Source organism: Anser anser (genome assembly GCF_964211835.1).
Source record: "Anser anser genome assembly, chromosome: 3".
Classification (NCBI taxonomy): domain Eukaryota; kingdom Metazoa; phylum Chordata; class Aves; order Anseriformes; family Anatidae; genus Anser; species Anser anser.
In genome coordinates, this window is record NC_139722.1 from 103,957,426 (window position 1) to 103,976,195 (window position 18,770).

Genomic DNA, 18,770 nt, shown 5'->3' on the forward strand with positions numbered 1-18,770 from the left:
ATCACTTTGTTAGTGTTCCCTGGGCCAAGGCTTGTTTCTCAAATCCCCACTCTGTTCAATAAACACTGACACCAAGTGAAAACATTCAGTATGTGTGTTGCAATGTGTGTTATTTTACAGCTGGCCATGCTGTTGAAACTGACTTGCAGTGTAATTCCCAAGCAAGTAACTTAATCGCACAGTATATAGAAAATGTTGCTGTTATGCAAGCCTATGTTTTCTGACAATAGCCAGTAAGGCTGCTTTCCGCATTTAATCTTAGATCCTAGAAATATTCTAATTCTGTTTATTAGGCCAGCAGTAAATTTATCTAGTTTTCCAGAAACAGCTGCTTTCCAGAAGAACATGTTCATGTTGTTTACAATCTTTAAAAGTGCCCTTGTGGTGTAATGTCACTGAAGTTAACCCTGCTGATGGGGCACCTAAAAAAAGTGAGCCCATCAGCTGGAAGTGGGATACAGCCAGCACTGATGCCTTTGCTTTGGGGATTATTCCCTTTAAACATATACCAGCTCAAAAGATGAACTAAAAAGAAGAATATATTTGCCTCGTTTCCCTTGGGGAAACGAAGTTACATACCTATAATCTGGAAAAAAAAAAATTGCGGTGTCTTAATTTCAGAGGAGACCTGGAGAACGTGTCAGTGTATGTGATGAGAGGAGGTTAAAATCCAAACACCCTCAGTGCTGCTAGAGAACAGAGAACTTGGCATCGTTTCAGGACCTTTGCACCATTCAATTACAAGGAAGTTTAGGAAGGATGGTTAAACAACCTTCCTCAGCCTTTTCTGACCACTGTATGAGCCTAATATTTCTTATTAAAACATCTGTACAGTCGTCAGTAGATCACTGTCTAAATGCAATCGTTTAGCTGAAAAATTGAGATTTTTGCTAAAATCTCATAATCTGCACAGAAGTTCTGGCCAGCAGGCTCTGCACTGTTTCCCATTTTAAGATTAACATAGTCAGAGCTGCTCTCCCATCTCCTGGCAGCTGCTTTTGTCAAGATCTCCGAATCTCCATTATCAGTAGAGAAAAAGTGCTTAGTTGTCAAATTTTATTTTACATAAAATTTGAGAGGGAAGAATCGTGGGTCTCCGATGTGCAGTTTGTATTGCCCTTGTTCTCCAGTCACCACTTTTCCCTTGTCTATGCTCTCACCTCCCATTTTTGCCTTGGAGATGATTCTTAATTTCCATGGAGATGTAAGAGCCAAATGCCACCTGCTGTCCTGGGCCCGTGACACACGTCCAAGCAGGAAGTCAGATTTTGCTTTACTCGAGTGTGGGCTTTTTGTTTCAGCTGGGGCAGGGAGGAGAGCTGGCTTTCTCAGTGTGTTATGGTAAAGCAGAATAAATTAAATGCTCTTCTGGCCTTTCTTTCCATTCACCAGATTTCTCAGCTGAGGGAAGAAGCTATCCCAATAGTGCATTTGCCCACCCTTGCAGCCTTACCGTGAGCCCTGCCTTGTTTTTGCAGCCCCCAGCTCTTGCAGACAGGTGGCTGAGACTCTGAACTTTCATTTTCAAAAAGAAAGCACATTTATAACCTTCTAGCTAAGGGAGATATGACTGTAAAATCAACCCAAGTGTAAGTAAAGGCACAGAAATCAGAAAAACAAACACAGCACTTGCCCCTGCCCACCCCACCAAAATAAATAAATAAATAAGTAAGTAAATAAATAAATAAATTGGTGGTTTTCAAGGCAATCCTCATTATTTTGAGAAGATCCATCCTTCAGTAACAACAAACTACAGCAGGACAGGAAAAAAGCTTACAAATCTTCCCACTGCAGGTAAAACCCAGGATTTTCCCAAGAACGGAAAAGCTATTTCCTACAGCTCCTGACCAAGAGAAGCTTCTGCTAATAGGTTTGCTGTCCTGCACCACAGCATCTGTTTTGCACCCAAACCCCCCCAATACATGGAAGTAAAGGGGTCAGAAGACAGTCACGGTAATTCCCAGCAAAGGCAGCTCCAATCCAGACACCAAGTGATTGATCCCTGCAGAGGAAACAGCACGAAATGTCCCAACAACACAGAAAAGCAGCAAGGGACAGAAAACTCGGTGATGGCTCAATATAGAAAATGTGCCCATTCCTTCCCTTCTGGCTGCAGCAAGGCATCTGCTAGCTGTTTGTTTGCTTCCCATTAATAAATCAGTTGAATGAGCCCAGTGTGACTGTCAGAGGAGTGAAAGTCTGCCATTCAGCTGTGTGTAAACTCCGGCTTTTCTGAAGATTTCTAGATCAGATTTCAGGGCCTCACGAGTTTGGGTAATTTTTCTAACTGAGGTTCCACATTACGTCTTCCGGAGAAGCTGCCAGTTATCTACAAAAGCTACAGCTCTTAATCATTTGATACCACAGGTTTCAGGTTGAATCACAGCAAAGTGTGGTTGACCTCAGATTATAGTGAAGTCCTCGCTCCATGGCATTGCACTTAAGGATTGGCGAGCACAAGAGCTGGAGGGAGCATGGCTTTCTTTACATCAGAGCTCAGCCAGAAACCTGGGGGAGAGGAGATGCTCAGGTCAGGCTGCACACAAATTAAATTGTGGGGCTGCGGAAAGAAAACTCTGAAATTTCTCATCTGGAGCCATTTGGTTTCATTTTGGGTTATGTAATTTCTAATAACCCTTTCTCTTTTCCTTTCTGAATACGTTTTGATGCCGAGGTCAACTTTTAAGTGAAAAATGCCATTTTGAATCAAATCTACATTTCAAATGCTTGCAAAACATAAACAAACCATTCCCAAAATGAAACATTTCATTCTGAAAGTGTCAGAATGACACACGTCGCTATTTTTAACATCCCACCCTCTTCCCCCACCTCTGTATTTTATTTCATTTTTTTTCTAGACCAGAAGTATTCAGGAAATGTGTTTGAATTTGTGAATCATTTTGACTCCCCCTCCCCCTTGACATTCACTGGAAAATTTACTCTTTGCCAAAATAACTGTTCTGCCAGCTCCAGCCAGCTCCTACGATCTCCTGTCCTGCTGGAGTTTTTCTGGACAGGACTGGTGGTCAAGATGTCTTAGGGAGGCACTACAGATGCTCCTGGGGTACAAGCAGAGCTGGAGGGCAAATCACAGCGTCTCTCCAGGCAGCTACAGGTTCTGTGCCATAAAGCAGCCCTGTCCCCCATGGCGATGCCTGAAAAAGCCCCGAGTCACCCTCTCCAGAGACCAAACGGGGAGTCAGCCTCTGAGAGAAGCCACCACACAGACGGAGTTCCTCAATGAGGCTGGGCTGGCTTCCGGATAGTGGGGGAGAGCGCAGAGTTTTGGTTCTCTTGGAAAAATTTTAAACTCAACACCAGGCCTCTGAGGGCGGATGGGGTGTGCCAGGGCTTGGAGATGCTTCCATGCAAGTTCACAGAAATTTAGGCTTCGAGGTAAGGGTGACTGCACTGTGGCTCGCAAGGCAATACAGACGCTTGATTTTTCACAGCCTAGTGATTTGCAGGACAATTTATGCCTTTGCAATGCGAGTGTAAATATTACTGCTCTCATTTGTGAGTGTTTCGCTCCTACCCTGAAACTTCTAGCAAGTGGAAAATTTGGATCGCTCTCTCTCTTATTCCTCACATCCAACCTATCTGCAAGCCTCCCAGCTTTTTCAGGATAATATCCCTGACAGAGCCTTTCCAACTTACACACCCAAGTAAAATTCACCTCCAGGGCTCATCATCTCAGCTCTGAATTTCACATCTCAATATAGCCCTGCAGACTTGCTCTGCAAAGATCCATCAAACCCATGGCTGAAAGATGGCTTTCTGAACCTGTCATCTGGCCCTTCTGCAGCTCTCTCCACCTTGACTCCTTCCCCCTAGGTGCATCAAGTCTCGGTTACTTGGCTTTTCTTTCCAAATGTGGTTTAATCTATTCCCATCACTAATTTCAGTGCTGAAAGGTCAGCTCCTGCGTACACTTAAGCATGAGATCAGCCTATACTCAACAGGCACCTCTGTGTGTTCCCCCCTTCTGGGAAGAGTTCCCATCCACGAGAACAAACCTGGGATGTGGAAGAGTTTTTAGGCTGGCCAAAAGCTCCAAGACCCAGTACCAGAGCTGGTCTGGCTCTAAAATACAGGAATGGCCAAAACCAGCACAGGTGGCACTGTGCTACCTCTGCATTGCCTTCATCACTGGCCTGTCCCCTGATCAATGTTATGGACACTTCTGATGAGCCAGACTCCCACGCTGCCTCCCTCAGCTCAGAAAAGCCATTCCAGCACCAGAGAGAAACACGAGAAAACAGAGACCCGAGGAGAGAGGCCAAACCTTTTCTCCTCAAATGAGATGTAGATGAAGGGATGCTAGCAGTGAAGGAGCAGAGCTATAGCCATTTGTTTCAACCTCCTGTGCAAGGAGGCTTCCACAAGAGCCAGATGATATTAGCTGCACGCTTCTCTGAGAGAGGGTCTGGCTCAGGTTGGAGCTGGTTTTCCACTCCTTTATCCTGAATGTATGAGCTTTAAGCAGACTTTTTTTTTTAGTGGTGGCACATCTAGGTCAAAAACTGTGATATACGGTTTTTGTGAAGGTGGCAATGTGACACCTGACAGGTAATTCTGTGGGCTTTGCAAAAAGAATAGATCAAGGTTAGATCTCACTCTGTTGAAAGTATGGAAGGAAAATGCAGGATTTGTCAAGCAGAAAGAGATAAACTGGACTGGGAACATTGTATATACAAATTCCTAGGAGAACATTAAAACAATGGAGCTGGGAGAGCACACTTGTCAGGGCTTCTTTTTCAAACAATTGGTTTCACATACACCGCCTTTTAAAATATAACAGTAATTCAGGTGGATAGAGATAAGATACAGTTCCAAGATCTCATTCCTTTGTTTCCCTTATGGACACCCTCATCTCTACCCCAGTAAGACATTCCTATCATGAAAGTGCAGGATGAAGGGCTCTCAGCTCTAAGTAAATAAGGCTGTGAAGAGACAAAAACTAAAAAACTTTTTTTTTTTGAGTCTGCTTGACAATTACATTTCTGAGTTCAAAGCTTATCTACTAGTGGCAGCTGAGACTACCCTACGCAGCAGGAATGGGCAAAGGGGAGAGGCTGCAAGGGGTGCAGCTGTGTGCTTGGAAAGGACTCGGAGGCCAGTGCAGTGCTGGCAGCTGTGAGAAGCACCAGCACCTCTGCCTGCCCCCAGTACCAGTAGCCACTACCTGGGCAGCACGCACTTGCTGCTGTCCCACACTCCCATCTGCAACAGCTCCCAGAGGTGGAAATACTACCCTGGCTCCCTCACGGTCACTTTGTCTGAGTACTGAGGACAGCAGAAGGTACGAGGCGATGCTGAATGAGCCCCAGTGGAGTTAAGCTGATGCTATACATGGATTGAAAAAAAATGTTTCAACCTATGGGGCCTTATTCAGGCTCATCTCTAATTATATCCTAGGATCAGGCTTTGAAACCAGTTCTGTAGTCCTCAGTAAGGGTAACTTTGCAGTTGTTATTTGAGTTCCTTGCCAATCTGTTGTTGGATTTTCCATTTGACATTATTAAGGGATTAAGTTGTTTGTCTCATCATTTTTATCTGTCCTGCCGAATTTCCTACAAACAGACTTTAGCCAGCCCAGAGCAGATAGAAAGTGGAAAGAAAAAAAAAACAATCAAACAAACAACACAAAAACTACAACCCACTTTCAAGATACAATCTTGGTTCAGGATTTGTTCTTATTGTTTAAATTTATTACTTTGGATATATAAACTTTGCTGACTCCTTAAATCTGGAATGTATTAAAGAAAGCATTAGGTGTTACAACACGTTATTGTATTATAATGTCCTGATTCAGCTACAGCTGTGGAAGAAATATATAACAGGAGATCCTGCAGAGTTATACATTTTCGACTAAGATCATCAGTTGACATAGAGAAGATAAAAACAAATGTAGCTGAGCCTGGAAAGAATGTTGCTAAAATTGGACAAACGTTTAATGTGAGTAGCCTAGGGGTGCAATAACTTTGCCTGAAACTTAACAAAACCCACCCATATAAAACATACCCAGGGAGACTGCAGATCGGACTTTGACCTGCAGTCAGCCAAAAAAGCAAACCTGACTTTTCCTCCCTTCCTACAGATGCAGGTTTGAATGGTCCCTGCAGTGTGTTAAATAGATATTGCCCATAACAGCGCACATAACACACACAGGCGTCCTGGACTATTGTATTTAAGTACCAGCTTACTAAAAATGCTTTGAAAACAGGTAGCTCAATGGGATAAAAGCTATTCTTCCCCCTCCCCACAACACCTTGTCAAAGGATGGCGGCAACAAACGAGGCCTAGCAGTGAGTCGAAGATGAGGCTCTGCTCCTGCCCTTTTAGCGAGCAGTGGGAATGGAGACCAGCAAGGAACAAGAAAAAAACATTCAGCCTTAAATACAGTTTCCAAAAAATCACCCTTCAGATTTCTGTTTATAAGGCTCCTGTCCCCAAAGGCTGTGTGCACCAGTGGACAGAGCCCGTGTGGGGCCTGCTTCTCTGCTTCGTGAGTTCAGTTTCACGTTGGACTCGGTGCAAGATGTAACTGGATACATGAAGGGGAGAGCAAGGGGAAAAGTGATAACGGACCGCATCTGCAGCACGCTCCTGCTGGCTTCAGCGGAGCTACAACAGCTTTTATCAGCTTTTTATCTGACCCTAACAAAAGGAGCGAATTGTTTAGCAAAGGAAGAGGGTTCTTTGATTCTATCTTGCTGCAGATGAATTGCCCAAGCAAGGGCAAAGGGACAGGAAGCGAAGGGGGAGGAGGGGTGATGCTGAAGGTAGGTGCTGCCGTTGTTGAGCTCTCTGCTAACCTCCACTCTCTGACACCTTTCTGCCTTCTCCCTGGCATTACGATCCTACCGAGAAGTTGTGCCGAGTGTTCCTGGCATTGGTCTTCATTCCAGCAACGCCCAAAGCATTCAGGCTGAAAGGAGTTTTGTAACAATAAAGACTGCAGGATAACTGCAACACACCCCCTCTGCTTCGCAGTCTGCAAGTCCTATCTTCCAAAATGCCAGGTACAAGAGTTAAAGCCAAGGATGAAAACCCAGAAGCCACCAACGAAACCCTTATCAATTCAATGAGGCCCACGCCACAGGAACTACAGGTGCTGTCCTCTCTGCAAACCAAATGCACGAAGCAAACAGTGAAGAGCATCTGATTCTGCACTTTGAACCAAACCTCATTAAAATGTCTGTCAGCATGGCACTTCAGAGCCCATGTAGGTCTCTCTGGGGGAGGACGGATGCTTTACTATTACTTAAGAACCGCAACAGTGCTAAATGCTAATGCAGTTCCTGTTGTGTACTGCTGATCAGATAATGCACTGTACTACAAGTCGTTTGAAGTGCTAAGCACTTACTGTTTTACCCCCTAGCTCTCCTCCCCAAAGCAATCGCTGTGTTTTGGCTAACAATGTATCACAGATCTGAAGGGAAGAATTGAAATCCTTCCGCCAGGTTGTGTCGTTTTACACTACATTAATGAAAAAAAATGTTCTTTCCTATTAAATAAATAAACAAACAAACAACTTTTCTTCTCATAGCTGAAATGTATGATAACATTGAAATAAATATTATAAGGAAGGATAAAGGCTAATATGGGTCTTAGCAGCCTGCAGCTGCTTCAGACTTTAATACTGCTGCTCAATGACAAACTACAGGCCGGAAAATTCCTTCTGCAGTCACCACAACCCACAGCTGACTGTGGCAGAAAGGGTCTCCCTCCACAGGCACAAAGCTGCAACAAAAGCTCTCCAGTGCTGAACTCCCACCACGGCTGGGAAAGAAGAAGCTGCGATCTGCATCTCTTAAAAGCACCCACCAAACCTGAGTGCGGACTGAAACTTGCAGCTGGAGACCCTGAGGTTATAAACATACCCACACCAACTTGTGCTGCTGGGCGATCATCCCTGTTACAGAGCAAATCACACATTTTGCTGCCTAAACACCGACTGAGGAGCCAAATCACAGGCACTTTCATTTGAGGCTGATAGACCTCAGACTGAAGCGGGTTTCTGATGTACTTGCAACTATTGTGCGGGTTATGCATGAGGTGGATTTTTACGTGTATGAATATGAATGAAATTCTGACAAATGTTATAAAACACATTTACGTGTATTTTAGGAACAAATTCCTGTCTTAAGCACACTCCTTGGCTAATCCTAAAGATACCATCAGAGTGAATAGAAAAGAAAGGTACCATAGGAGGGGATTTATCCCAAGGAGATATCCAATGTGGCTGAACATGATGAATTCTGTCAAAGGGCCACTGCAAGTGACCCAGCAGGTATTGAAGCACACGTTGCCCTAAAAGTCACATTTGAGGATACAAATTAGGCTGCTAAGTCACTTGGTGATTTGCAAATGTTAACATTCAGTTTTCACCGTCTGCTAAATATTAACTTGTCTTTCTTAGAAAGCTTGGCTGGGCTTCATTGGATGAAAGCAGGTCAAATTTACTGCACAAATTTTCCTACCGGTATAAACAAAAATAATCTCTAACAATTACAGAAGACTAATCTTAGCTGAAGCGACATTTAACATCATACATAGATGTCATTATTCCTCTAGTGAGTTAGAACAGATTTACATGTAAAGAAAACATTAGCTCAGCGCAGGCTTTCAGTCACTGCTTGGCATGCAAAAGTTCAGTGCTGCACTAATATTTTCTTCTTATGCAAACCCAACACATTATAGAAATCATATGGAAAACATGAGACAGCTGCTGACTATTGTTTTAATTGCTTTTTGTCTTTGCAAGGCTCTAAAAAGTTAAAGACAAAACTGTGAAGTTTTCACTGATCCAGGAACTTCATTCTGTGGACATTCAGCTTAATGCCCTAAGAGGTATTAAGGGGTAACCAGCAAAGCTCCTGACATCTGTGATTCCCATCAGAAGGGAACGAAAGGTGGCTGTTTCCAGAGCTGGAGACCCTAAGAATGATGAACATCATGCTTGTTCTTGTCTCTTTTTTCACCTCAGAAATGTTTTGGACTTTATTCCATTTTTATGAACTCTTTTAGTGTGAAATTGTTTTAAAAACAAAATATGCAAGAGACATCATCTGTGTTAGCAAGTAAGGCATCTGCTATGTGCCATGTCACTCCTGTGCTGTCAATCATGGAGAATGTTAGCAGAAAAGAAACCCTTCCCAATTAGCTTAAAAGTGTTGATGAAAATGGGTCTGAAATAGCACCGCTCATCTCCCACTGGGTTATTGCACCATCTTCACCTAGCCTCTGTGGGTGGGAGCCCATAAAAAAGCTGCTTATCTGCCGAGAAGGCCACATGAGTAGGTAGAAGATAAACTACCAAAGACAGAGCAGTGCTTTGTGAATTCCCAGGAGTGAACAGACTCAGTCTAAGAACAGCCTGAACCTCTGCCCAGCCTGCCAGGCACTGGGTGGTCCTGATCTTGTCCCATGCTGTGCCACCAAGCCTGCTGAATGTGTGGTGCTCTGAGCAAGGAGAAGCAGAGGTGCCCACCTTATTCTCCTCTTTCTCTGAGTCTTCCCAGAGCAGGGCTGAAAGAGGCTCCATCCTTTGGCACTTCACCTGGTGGGCTAAGCATCTTCCCCTGCCAGCCGCAATGCCGTGCACACTACTTAAAAGTACACATTACGAGACTAAGAATAACTTCAGAGCAAACAAGCAGGGCCCTAATATGCTAGACATTGTATTGATATTATATTGGTAATACCACTCAAGCTCATCACCTTAGGAGCTTTTAATATAACCATGGCAGGAGGAAGGAGCAAAGTATGTAAACAGAGTGAGCCTAAAGACATATATTCACAGGGCTTGCATGCATCACCATAGCCATGTGTTCATGGTTTCTCTTACACAGAGACTTCCTGATCATAGTCGCAGCTATGAAAGGGAATGAAAGCACATTTAATTTGATGGATTTTTATAGAAACAAGCCAGCAGTGTTGTTGTCAGCTTACACCTTGGAAGATCTGAAAGAGAAATAAGCATGGGTCCCACAGGCCCTTGGCTAATACTAATCCTATCTAAACTTGGCTCTTCAGAAAAATGCTACAGCCATTGTGAGTCAAACAAACAAATCAATAAAAAAATCATCTGTCAGCAGCAGTGCCATGAGCATTTTCCAAACACTCTCGTCATTTTGCACATGGTAATGGAAGTCTCTTATCCTAAGCAAGCTGTTCTGCCTGCTGAAAGGAACAGAGGTTTCACAATGTACCAGGAGTTTCTTGATTACTGTTCAGCATATATCCCTGTGTTTACACAGTGGTGGTGGGAAAACCAGAAAGAGGAACACTGCAGTATCTTCCATTATTTTTCCAGGAGTTTTGTTGTTGTTGTTTCCTATAGTACATACTGGCACAATTTCTGCATTTCTTTTGACTCTTCTTTTGCTTTGTTTCTAGCAGCTGAGGAATTGAAAAATAAGGGGATTTAGGGGATTTGGCTGAGCAAGGATCTGCTGCTCAAACTGAGGTGAAGATTGGAGGCAGTCTGGGCTGCAGCGATCATACCCTTGTTGAGTTTGTGACCTCGAGGAATATGGGCCTGACAAAGAGCAAAGTCAGGACCCTGAACTTTTGAAGAGTGAACTTCCAGCTGTTTAAAGACCTAGTGGATGAGATCCCCTGGAACACTGTCGTTAGGGACAAAGGAGCTGAACAGAGCTGGCAGCTCTTTAAGGATACTTCTCTTAGAGCACAAGAGCTCTCCATCCCCATGTGAAAGAAATTAAGCAGGGAAGGCAGCAAACTGGCATTGCTGAGCAAGGGCCTGCTGGGCAAACTGAGGCACAAAAAGGAAATTCACGGGCAGTGAAAGCAGGGACATGTGGCCTGGGAAGAGAACAGCCCTTCCAACCCAAGCCGTTCTATGATTCTATGACTCCCAGGGGATGACTGTGCCCACCTTGCCGAGCGTTCTAGAATCACAGAATATCCCAAGTTGGAAGGGACCCACAATGATCATCAAGTCCAACTCCTGGGTCCACACAGAACCACCCGAAAACCAAACCCTCATGTCTTAGAGTGTTGTCCAAATGCTTCCTGGGCTCTGCCAGGTTTCGTGCTGGGACCACTTCCCTGGGAAGCCCGTTCCAGTGCCCAACCACCCTCTCAGTGAAGAACATTTTCCTTATATCCAACCTGAACCTCCCTCATCACAGCTTCACGAAATTCCCTTGGGTCCTATCACGGGTCCCTAGGGAGCAGAGATCAGCGCCTGCCCCTCCACTCCCCTCGCGAGGAAGCTGTAGGCTGTGGTGATGTCTCCCCTCAGTCTCCTCTTCTCTAGGCCAAACAAACCAAGCAACTTCAGACGCTCCTCATATGTTTTCCACTCTAGACCCTTCACCATATTTGTAGCCCTCCTTTGGACATACTCTAATAGTTTTATATCTTTCTTAAACTGTGGTACCAAAAACTGCACACAGTGCTCAAGGTGGGACAATCTTGCCCCTCAACCAGCTACCAATGCCGTGCCTGATGTACCCCAAGATGTGGTTGTCCCTGCTGGCTGACAGGGCACACTGCTGGCTCTTGTTCAGCTTGCTCTTGACCAAAACCCCCAGACCCCTTTCTTCAGGGCTGCTGTCCAGCCTCTCATTCCCAGTCTACATATATAGCCAGGGTTGCCCCTTCCCAGGCGCACAAACCAGCACTTACTCGGGTTAAATGTCATATTGTTGGTGATTGACAAATCAGCTCTCTGATTTGTCAAGATCTTTCTGCAAGACCTCTCCACCCTTGATGGAGTCAAGAGCTCCTCCCAATTTAGTATCATCTACAAACTTAATGAAAACACCTTCTTGTCCTACATCCAAGTCATTTATGAAAACATAGAAAAAAAAATGGCCCTAAAATGGAGCCCTGCTGAACCCCACTGATGACTGGTCGCCAGCCTGATGTAACCCCATTTACCATAACCCTTTGAGCCCAATCCGTCAGCCAATTGTTCACCATCATATTATGTTTTTATCTAGCTGTATGCTGGACATTTTGTCCAGGATACTGTGAGAAACAGTATTGAAAGCTTTGCTAAAACCCAAAAAGATTCCTGGCTTTCCTTGGTCAGCTAGGTGGGTGACTTTGTTGTAAAGGAAATTAAAGTTTGTTAAGCAGGACCTTCCCCTCATGAACCTGTGTTGGCTAAGACCAATGATCACGTTGTCCTTCAGATGTTTTTCAGTAACTCCTAGAATAATTTTCCCCATAATTTTACTAGGCAATGAATGAGACTGACAAGCCTGTAATTACGAGGGTCTTCTTTCTTGCCTTCTTGAAAATTGGAGTGACTTTTGCCAGCTTCCAGTCAAGCGAGACCTCTCCAGATTCCCAAGACCATTGAAAAACAATTGAGAGAGGTCTCGTGACGACATCAGCCAGCTCTCCGAGTACCCTGGGATGAATCCCATCACGCCCCATTGACTTGTATGCATCAGATTAGATCACTGATGGTGACTTACTGTAATAACCATCATTTGAATATATTTTGCTAAAGGAGTACAGTCAGATTCCAAGACTGGGGCCAGTTGTCCTGCTGCTAAGTACACCTCGGTCTATCAGCTATCCCTTGGGAAGAGCAAAAAGGGTCCCCAGAAGCAGCCAAGCTCACAGATACAAATTTTTCCACTGAAGTTAGTCACAGTCATAGCTAGAATGGGGCTTCTTTTGCGTGTGAAATCCCTTTCTACTAGGCTGCCATCTTAGGCTATTTGTGCCACTTAAGAGTTGGGATGGGGAGCACCCTCTCACTTCCCTGCACATTCAACCTGCACAACCAGGCAAGAGGGAAGAAGCCCTCCCCCAGCACAATACATGCTGTGACAGAGACAGACATCCTTCCAAGAGCTGCTTTGCCTGGCTTGCAGTTAGAGAAACACGTACTTTCCTCAAGCTGCCCAGGTTGCTGTTGCAAGGATTTGCAGCAAGGGCTGCTCTGCAGCATGTCAAACCGTGGTGTCCTCATCCAAACACGCTGCCTGGACAGGCCATCCCTCCCACACAGCCCATGAAGTGTAATCCCTCAAGCATCATCGAAACCTTGCAAGCATCAATAAACAAGCATGGAGCTTCTCCATCACCAGCCCACAGCCCAGGGAAAGCCACAGCTGCAAAAGCTCTTACATGGAGGTTTACTCAGACCTTAAGTAGACTTGCAATTAAACATCAGCAAAACATCACACTGCTCTTATTGTCTGTGTACTTCACAAGTCCTTTATAATCATGGCATAGTCACTATTTTCTAATGCTTTATGGCCACCATGCACCAGAGAATGCACCAGGGACATGCAACGTACTGAATAAAGTGTTTCAACAAACTGGCATGGAGCCTGTATCAAATTGGGTTATGGGGTCAAAAAAAAGTGGCCACACTACCTCCCTTCCTTTCACTAAGCAACATCATTTTCCCCTGATGACTGTCCAGTTTGTGGACCCCACTGCAAATGCAGTTTCCTACCTGAAGTATAAACAGAGGACAAGTCAGCCGGAGGGATCTGCCTTTTCCCCGGGAACACCAGGAGGAACTACAATAGACAGCCGGACATCCCTAATAGACTGGCTAAGCTAGACGGCATCCAGAAAGGAAGGGCAGAAGCAAGCCTGCTGTTTATCAAATCTATAAACATGCAATAGGAGATGTGCAGTGCAGAACATATTTGCAGTGAGAATGGCTTTCCTGCAGCTCATCGTGACCTCTCCTCTAGGTACAACAGTCCTTCCCTGCACCAGCAGCAAACAGGGCAGACCAGCAGGGCTCTGCCCCTGCCCAGCATTTACCTACTCAGCTCAGAGGAACGATGTTGGTTTCTATTTTCTATTTGGGTCAGAGCAATCATAGACGTGAGTAGGGATTGGGTGAAGAACTCAATGAGAGCAGCCCTATACAGAAGGACTTGTGGGTTCTGGTGGACAGAAAGCTCGACATGAGCCAGCAGTGTGCGCTTGCAGCCCAGAAGGCCAACTGCATCCTGGGCTGCATCAACAGAGGAGTGGGCAGCAAATCGAGGGAGGTGATTGTCCCCCTCTGCTCTGCCCTTGTGAGGCCCCACCTGGAGTGCTGCAACCAGGTCTGGGGCCCCCAGCACAAGAAGGATGTGGATCTGTTAGAGGAGTTCAAGGCCAGGCTGGATGGGGCTTTGGGCAGCCTGATCTAGTGGAAGGTGTCCGTGCCCATGGCAGGGGGGTGGAATTAGATGATCTTTAAGTTCCCATCCAGCCCAAACCATTCTGTGATTCTATGGGCCAAGGTCTCCCGGAAGCACTTATTTTGACAGAAAAGCACAAGTTGTGGAGACAGCTTCTCACACATTCTGTCTCGTTACACAACTCATTTCCAGACAACATGTGTTGTTAAAAGGAAACAGTGAGTTCACAAAAACAAATGAGTGTGCAACCTGAGACTGCTTCGGTAGCTGTGTGTCATTATGGACTTAAGATGTTGCCAACCAGTACACACAGTTGGGTGTTATTTATATGAATCAGCTTTGAATTGCTTGGCATTCGCACACAGTCCTGCTGAGAAGTTGACTATAACCTGCCAAAGCCAGTGATCAGCCCTGCACGGGACCTTTGGAGCCCAGCGGAAAGCATCTTTGCTAAAAATTAGCCCAGCCGCTCCTTCTGAGACGACTCCAGCACTGAAATACTGAATCGAATGCACCTCCTCAGACTTCCTGACACATTTTGGACCAGTTCTTCATCGTGTTTAGCTTGTAGAAGTCCTACTGAGCCCAGCAGAGTTACTCAGGTCTTAGACCCGATCTGATCCAGGCCTACTGGTGATACAAACAAGCTCTGCCTGTCCGCTGCCGAGCCACTGGGCTGGCTGAGCTCACTGTAGGCCACAGGAGGCTGCACGGAGTCAGCCCGAGACCCCGGGAGGCTTTCCACAGTAGCATCAGGGATGATTCTGCTCATCGGCGAACTGTTTTCGGCAGAAAACCAGTGAGAACTGGCATAGGTAACATTCATTACTTAGTTCGGAGAATAGAGCAAAGATTACTACAGCTCGTGCACATAAAACCAGCAGCATTTATCAGCAGAGGGATTACAGCAGCTATGAAAGGGAGAGATCTGATTCATCTGTCAAGAGCCCCGAAGTACAAAACTGTCTGCAAACACGGTGAGCCACGGATTCCTAGCTTTGTTAACCATGCTTTTACTCAACTGCTGCTCCATCCTAAGCAGAACTGAGCCTGAGTTCTTGGAAAAGGACAAAGCAAATAGAAAAGCAAATATGTTTATTTCAGTCTGCTGAGTGTTTTATAAACCACAGCGTGTCAGTTCTTCATAAGTTTGATACCTCAACTTTACTTAGGTATTTCTCCGCTCTAGACTTCCTCGTGTAATTGAGCTTAGCAACTGAGTTTCACTATAATGTGTCTACGGAAAGTTAAACACAATGAACCACATCACTGAAAGCTGACGGGCCATTATCAATCGCTTTACAATTCAGGAGGCAGTGGGCTGCCCTGCATTTTTCGGAGTTTTCCAGCGTGATCTCAAGCTTCAGCACTGATCTCAAATCAACATAATATCTTGCATCCAGAATATGGGAGAGCCCACACTCTGATCAGAGAACCTCATGACTGCTGCCCTGCACTGGGATAAGGCAGTTCAAAGCCTTCCAGATAAACAGCATGACAGCTCAGAGCAAAGTATGCTCTGTATGGTGCGCTCAGACATGGAACGAATTCCCAAAGCGATGCAACAAACCCTGTGAGTGCCTGCCTTTAGAGAATGCCTCAAAGCCCTCTCCTCCACAGAGACCTCTTTGCTTTTGAGGGTAACATGGCACCGATGCTTTATCGCTGTTTTAGCCTCTGCGAGGACTGCACAGCAGGATGAGTGTCACTGCTCTCTCCCACGAGCTCGGCATTTTCAGACTTGCGACAGGGGTAAGTTTTTCATGTGAGAGAAAGCAAGCACCTCCAAGCAAATGCAAAGTTTCTCTGCAGACCTCTGCTGCAACCTTGGACCCCTGCAGTGGCCGTGCCTGGGCTGTGAGGCCATGCCCAGCACGGGGCAACTGCCAACACGTTCCCCACCTCCCCAAAAGTGGTCACTCACCACTCGAGGCTTCTGCTGGTCCAGGGTCTGCAGGAAGGCGGGCGTTTGGTCCAGGGTACGCTCGGGGTCACTGGAGATGTCCTCCTCTGACTCCTCCCAGGATGACGAGAAGCCAGTGGAAGAGGCTGAGGATGATGAGAGCTTCCGGACGGGCAGGTTGCTGGGGGGCACGGCACCTGCCTCCTCCTCCGGGCCCCCCAGGTCCGTGATGATGACGGCAGGGATGCTCCCACTGATGGCAGGGCATCGGCCCTCCAGTCCTGTGGGGGCCACTACCATGTCTCCTTGCTGCTGTCCAGGCCCTGATGGCTCCAGAGGGCTGCTACCCTCCGCCTGCCCCACGGCCTGCGCCTCCATCATCACTAGGCCCCCCAAGGACCCTTCAGTGCTCGGCTGCCTCAGCACCTCACCAGCATCGGGGTCCTTGCTCTCCCCATAGGCTCGCAGCCAGGGTCCTGTGCCAAGCCCCACCGCTGGTGCTGTGGGGCTGGCAGGCCGCGGTGAGGATGGCCAGGGCGAGGACGGCCGAGGAGAGGACGGCCCAGGGCTCCATAAGAGGTGGGCAGCAGAGCTGTGCGCCTGGATGTGTGCCTCGAAGAGCCCCACTTTCTGGTTCACTTGGACGTTGTGCAGCTCCCGCTGCAGGCAGCGTGCCACGGGGGAGCCTGGCTGCCCATCTCCGTCCCGGCTGCCCCTCCGTCCCCCAGGGCTGCCCAGCTGCTGCGGAGGCTCTTCAGGCGGTGGCAAGAAGAAAGCAGAGCCAAGGCACGGCGTGCGGGGCGGCACAGCGGCTGGGCTGAAGACAGGGAGTGAGTGGCAGCCGCCGGGTGTCTCCGGGCTCCTGGGCAGGACTTGTCTGGGAGGAGACGGTGTCTTGCTCCCACTGCTTGTCACCTCGCTGTTGCTATTCATCATCACCAAGCTATTGAACGCATAGCAGTACACAGCCATAGTAGTCAGCCAGGGTGCACAGGGAGGCCACCACCACCGCCTCGGCGCTCGGGCTCAGCGGGGCTGCCGGGGGTCTCTCCACACCGGGAGTGGCAGCATCACCAGCAGGCAGAAGGGGAGCTGGGCTGGCCCCGGCACACAGCTCCATAAAATGGAAAGCCTGGGGAGAGAGAGAGAGAGAAAAGTGGTGAGAGTGACTCTACTCCCCCCTGAGTTCGCCCTCTAGCTGTGTACACCGCTGGCTAAACCCTTCCCTTCCCGGGTGGCGCCTGCTGCCATGGATCCTGAGGATGCCTGCGTGCATCCCGGTGTGCTGCCTTCAGGAACATGGGCCACACTGGTCACCTGAAGGATATGAGCCAAGGGGAAATCAGTTTGGAGGCTGCTTCCCCTCCTTCCTGCCCTTCCTGACGCTTCCCTAGGCTGTCTGTTGATGAAGCCACAGAACTGGTGTCCAAGAAGATACCGCAGAGTCAGCAGCTAGTCCCACAACAGAATTGGGGAGTTACAGCCAACTAGTGCGAACTTTCGAGGTGGAAAAAAGTTGGAAGCTTCTGAGTATCTCTCTCAAAAGGTGTCATTTTCCGAATGAAAGAAAAAAACTCCAAAGAGCTCAAATTTGCTACCTTCTGGTTTGTCACCTGTGTCCAACCATGATCCAGTCTCGTGCACGGATTTCCGTTCAGTAACTGCCTGCCCAGTTTTGTACATTATGGGACCACGTCTCCACTAGCTCCGTACCTGCCCATGTACAACATCTTCACATATGCCCTGTCTAAGCGTGTTTCCCTTGCACACACCTGCCTTCTGGGATGCCGACTGCTGCAACCACCTCCAAGTTACAGCCTGGGTCCCACGTATGCACATGGCTGGCGGTGTTTGCCCTATTGTGAGAGAGTGCATGCATGTAAGAGAGGCTCTGCTTTTGTATGCGGCCATCTGTGCCCCTCTGTACTTTTGCGTGCCTTCCTCTGTGTCCGTTTATTCCATGTGCCGCTGGAGCCGCGATCCTCATGCTACGCCAGGGAATGAGGAGCCCATAAAAACGCAGGCTGACTGGGCGTGCGGGCTTGTTTACACACACGTGTGCTAACCCTGGCTGTGGCTGCACACTTCTTTGGAAGTACCTGTGTGTGATGCCGGCACCCCTGCGAGGACCCAGGCAGACAAACGCCGACAGGTCTAGGCGCAGTCCCCAGCGCCTCTGTAACCAAAGGCTCCCCATCGCTCCAGGCACCTCTCCGCGGCTCAGCAGAGCGCAGGCTGTGCAGAACCCCCCTCTCCGCACGGCCCCCCGGCACCGCGAGGCGCTGGGACACATTTGGGGGCCGGGACAGCCCGCCTGAGCCTCCCCCAGCCGGGGGGGGGGGGGGGAAGCATCCAGCCCCCGGTCCCCTCCACCCCTCCCGTCCCTCCCTCCCTCCCCACCACCGCCCCGTACCTGCCTGCAGGCTCCGCGCCCGCCTCAGTGCTCGGCGCCCGGCAGCGCCCGCAGGCGCCGGCGGCCGCAAGGCGCTGCTGGAGCCATCCCCGCGGGCACGGGGCGCGGGGCGCGGCCGGGAGCCTGGCTGTGCCCGCGGCTCCGCTCGGCTCTGCGGGGAGCTGGGGGAAGGGAAGGGAAAGGGAGGGAAGGGGGAGGCCGCCGGGCTCCCCGCTCCGCCGGCTCCCGAGGCTCCGCGCCCCGGCCAGGTCCGCGGGGCGGCCGCGGAGCCCGCTCCCGGTTGCGGCTTTGGAAACGCGGAGAGAGGAGG

At 48.1% G+C, this 18,770-nt stretch overlaps 1 protein-coding gene across 2 annotated transcripts in view; it reads right to left on the reverse strand.

Annotated features, from left to right (window-relative positions):
* Positions 1-18,764, reverse strand: part of ITPKB (inositol-trisphosphate 3-kinase B) — a 59,821-nt gene extending 41,057 nt beyond the window's left edge. The window contains exons 1-2 of one of the 2 annotated variants that reach the window (XM_083831222.1): positions 18,465-18,764; positions 16,069-17,179 (exon numbers count right to left, since the gene is read on the reverse strand). In XM_083831222.1, the coding sequence (XP_083687348.1) occupies positions 16,069-17,019 (951 nt within the window). In that variant the 5' untranslated portion in view covers positions 17,020-17,179; positions 18,465-18,764. Of the gene's footprint in view, positions 1-16,068; positions 17,180-18,460 lie in introns of both variants that reach the window. The other variant, XM_083831221.1, reaches the window with a different exon arrangement.
* Between the last annotated feature and the right edge of the window lie 6 nt (positions 18,765-18,770).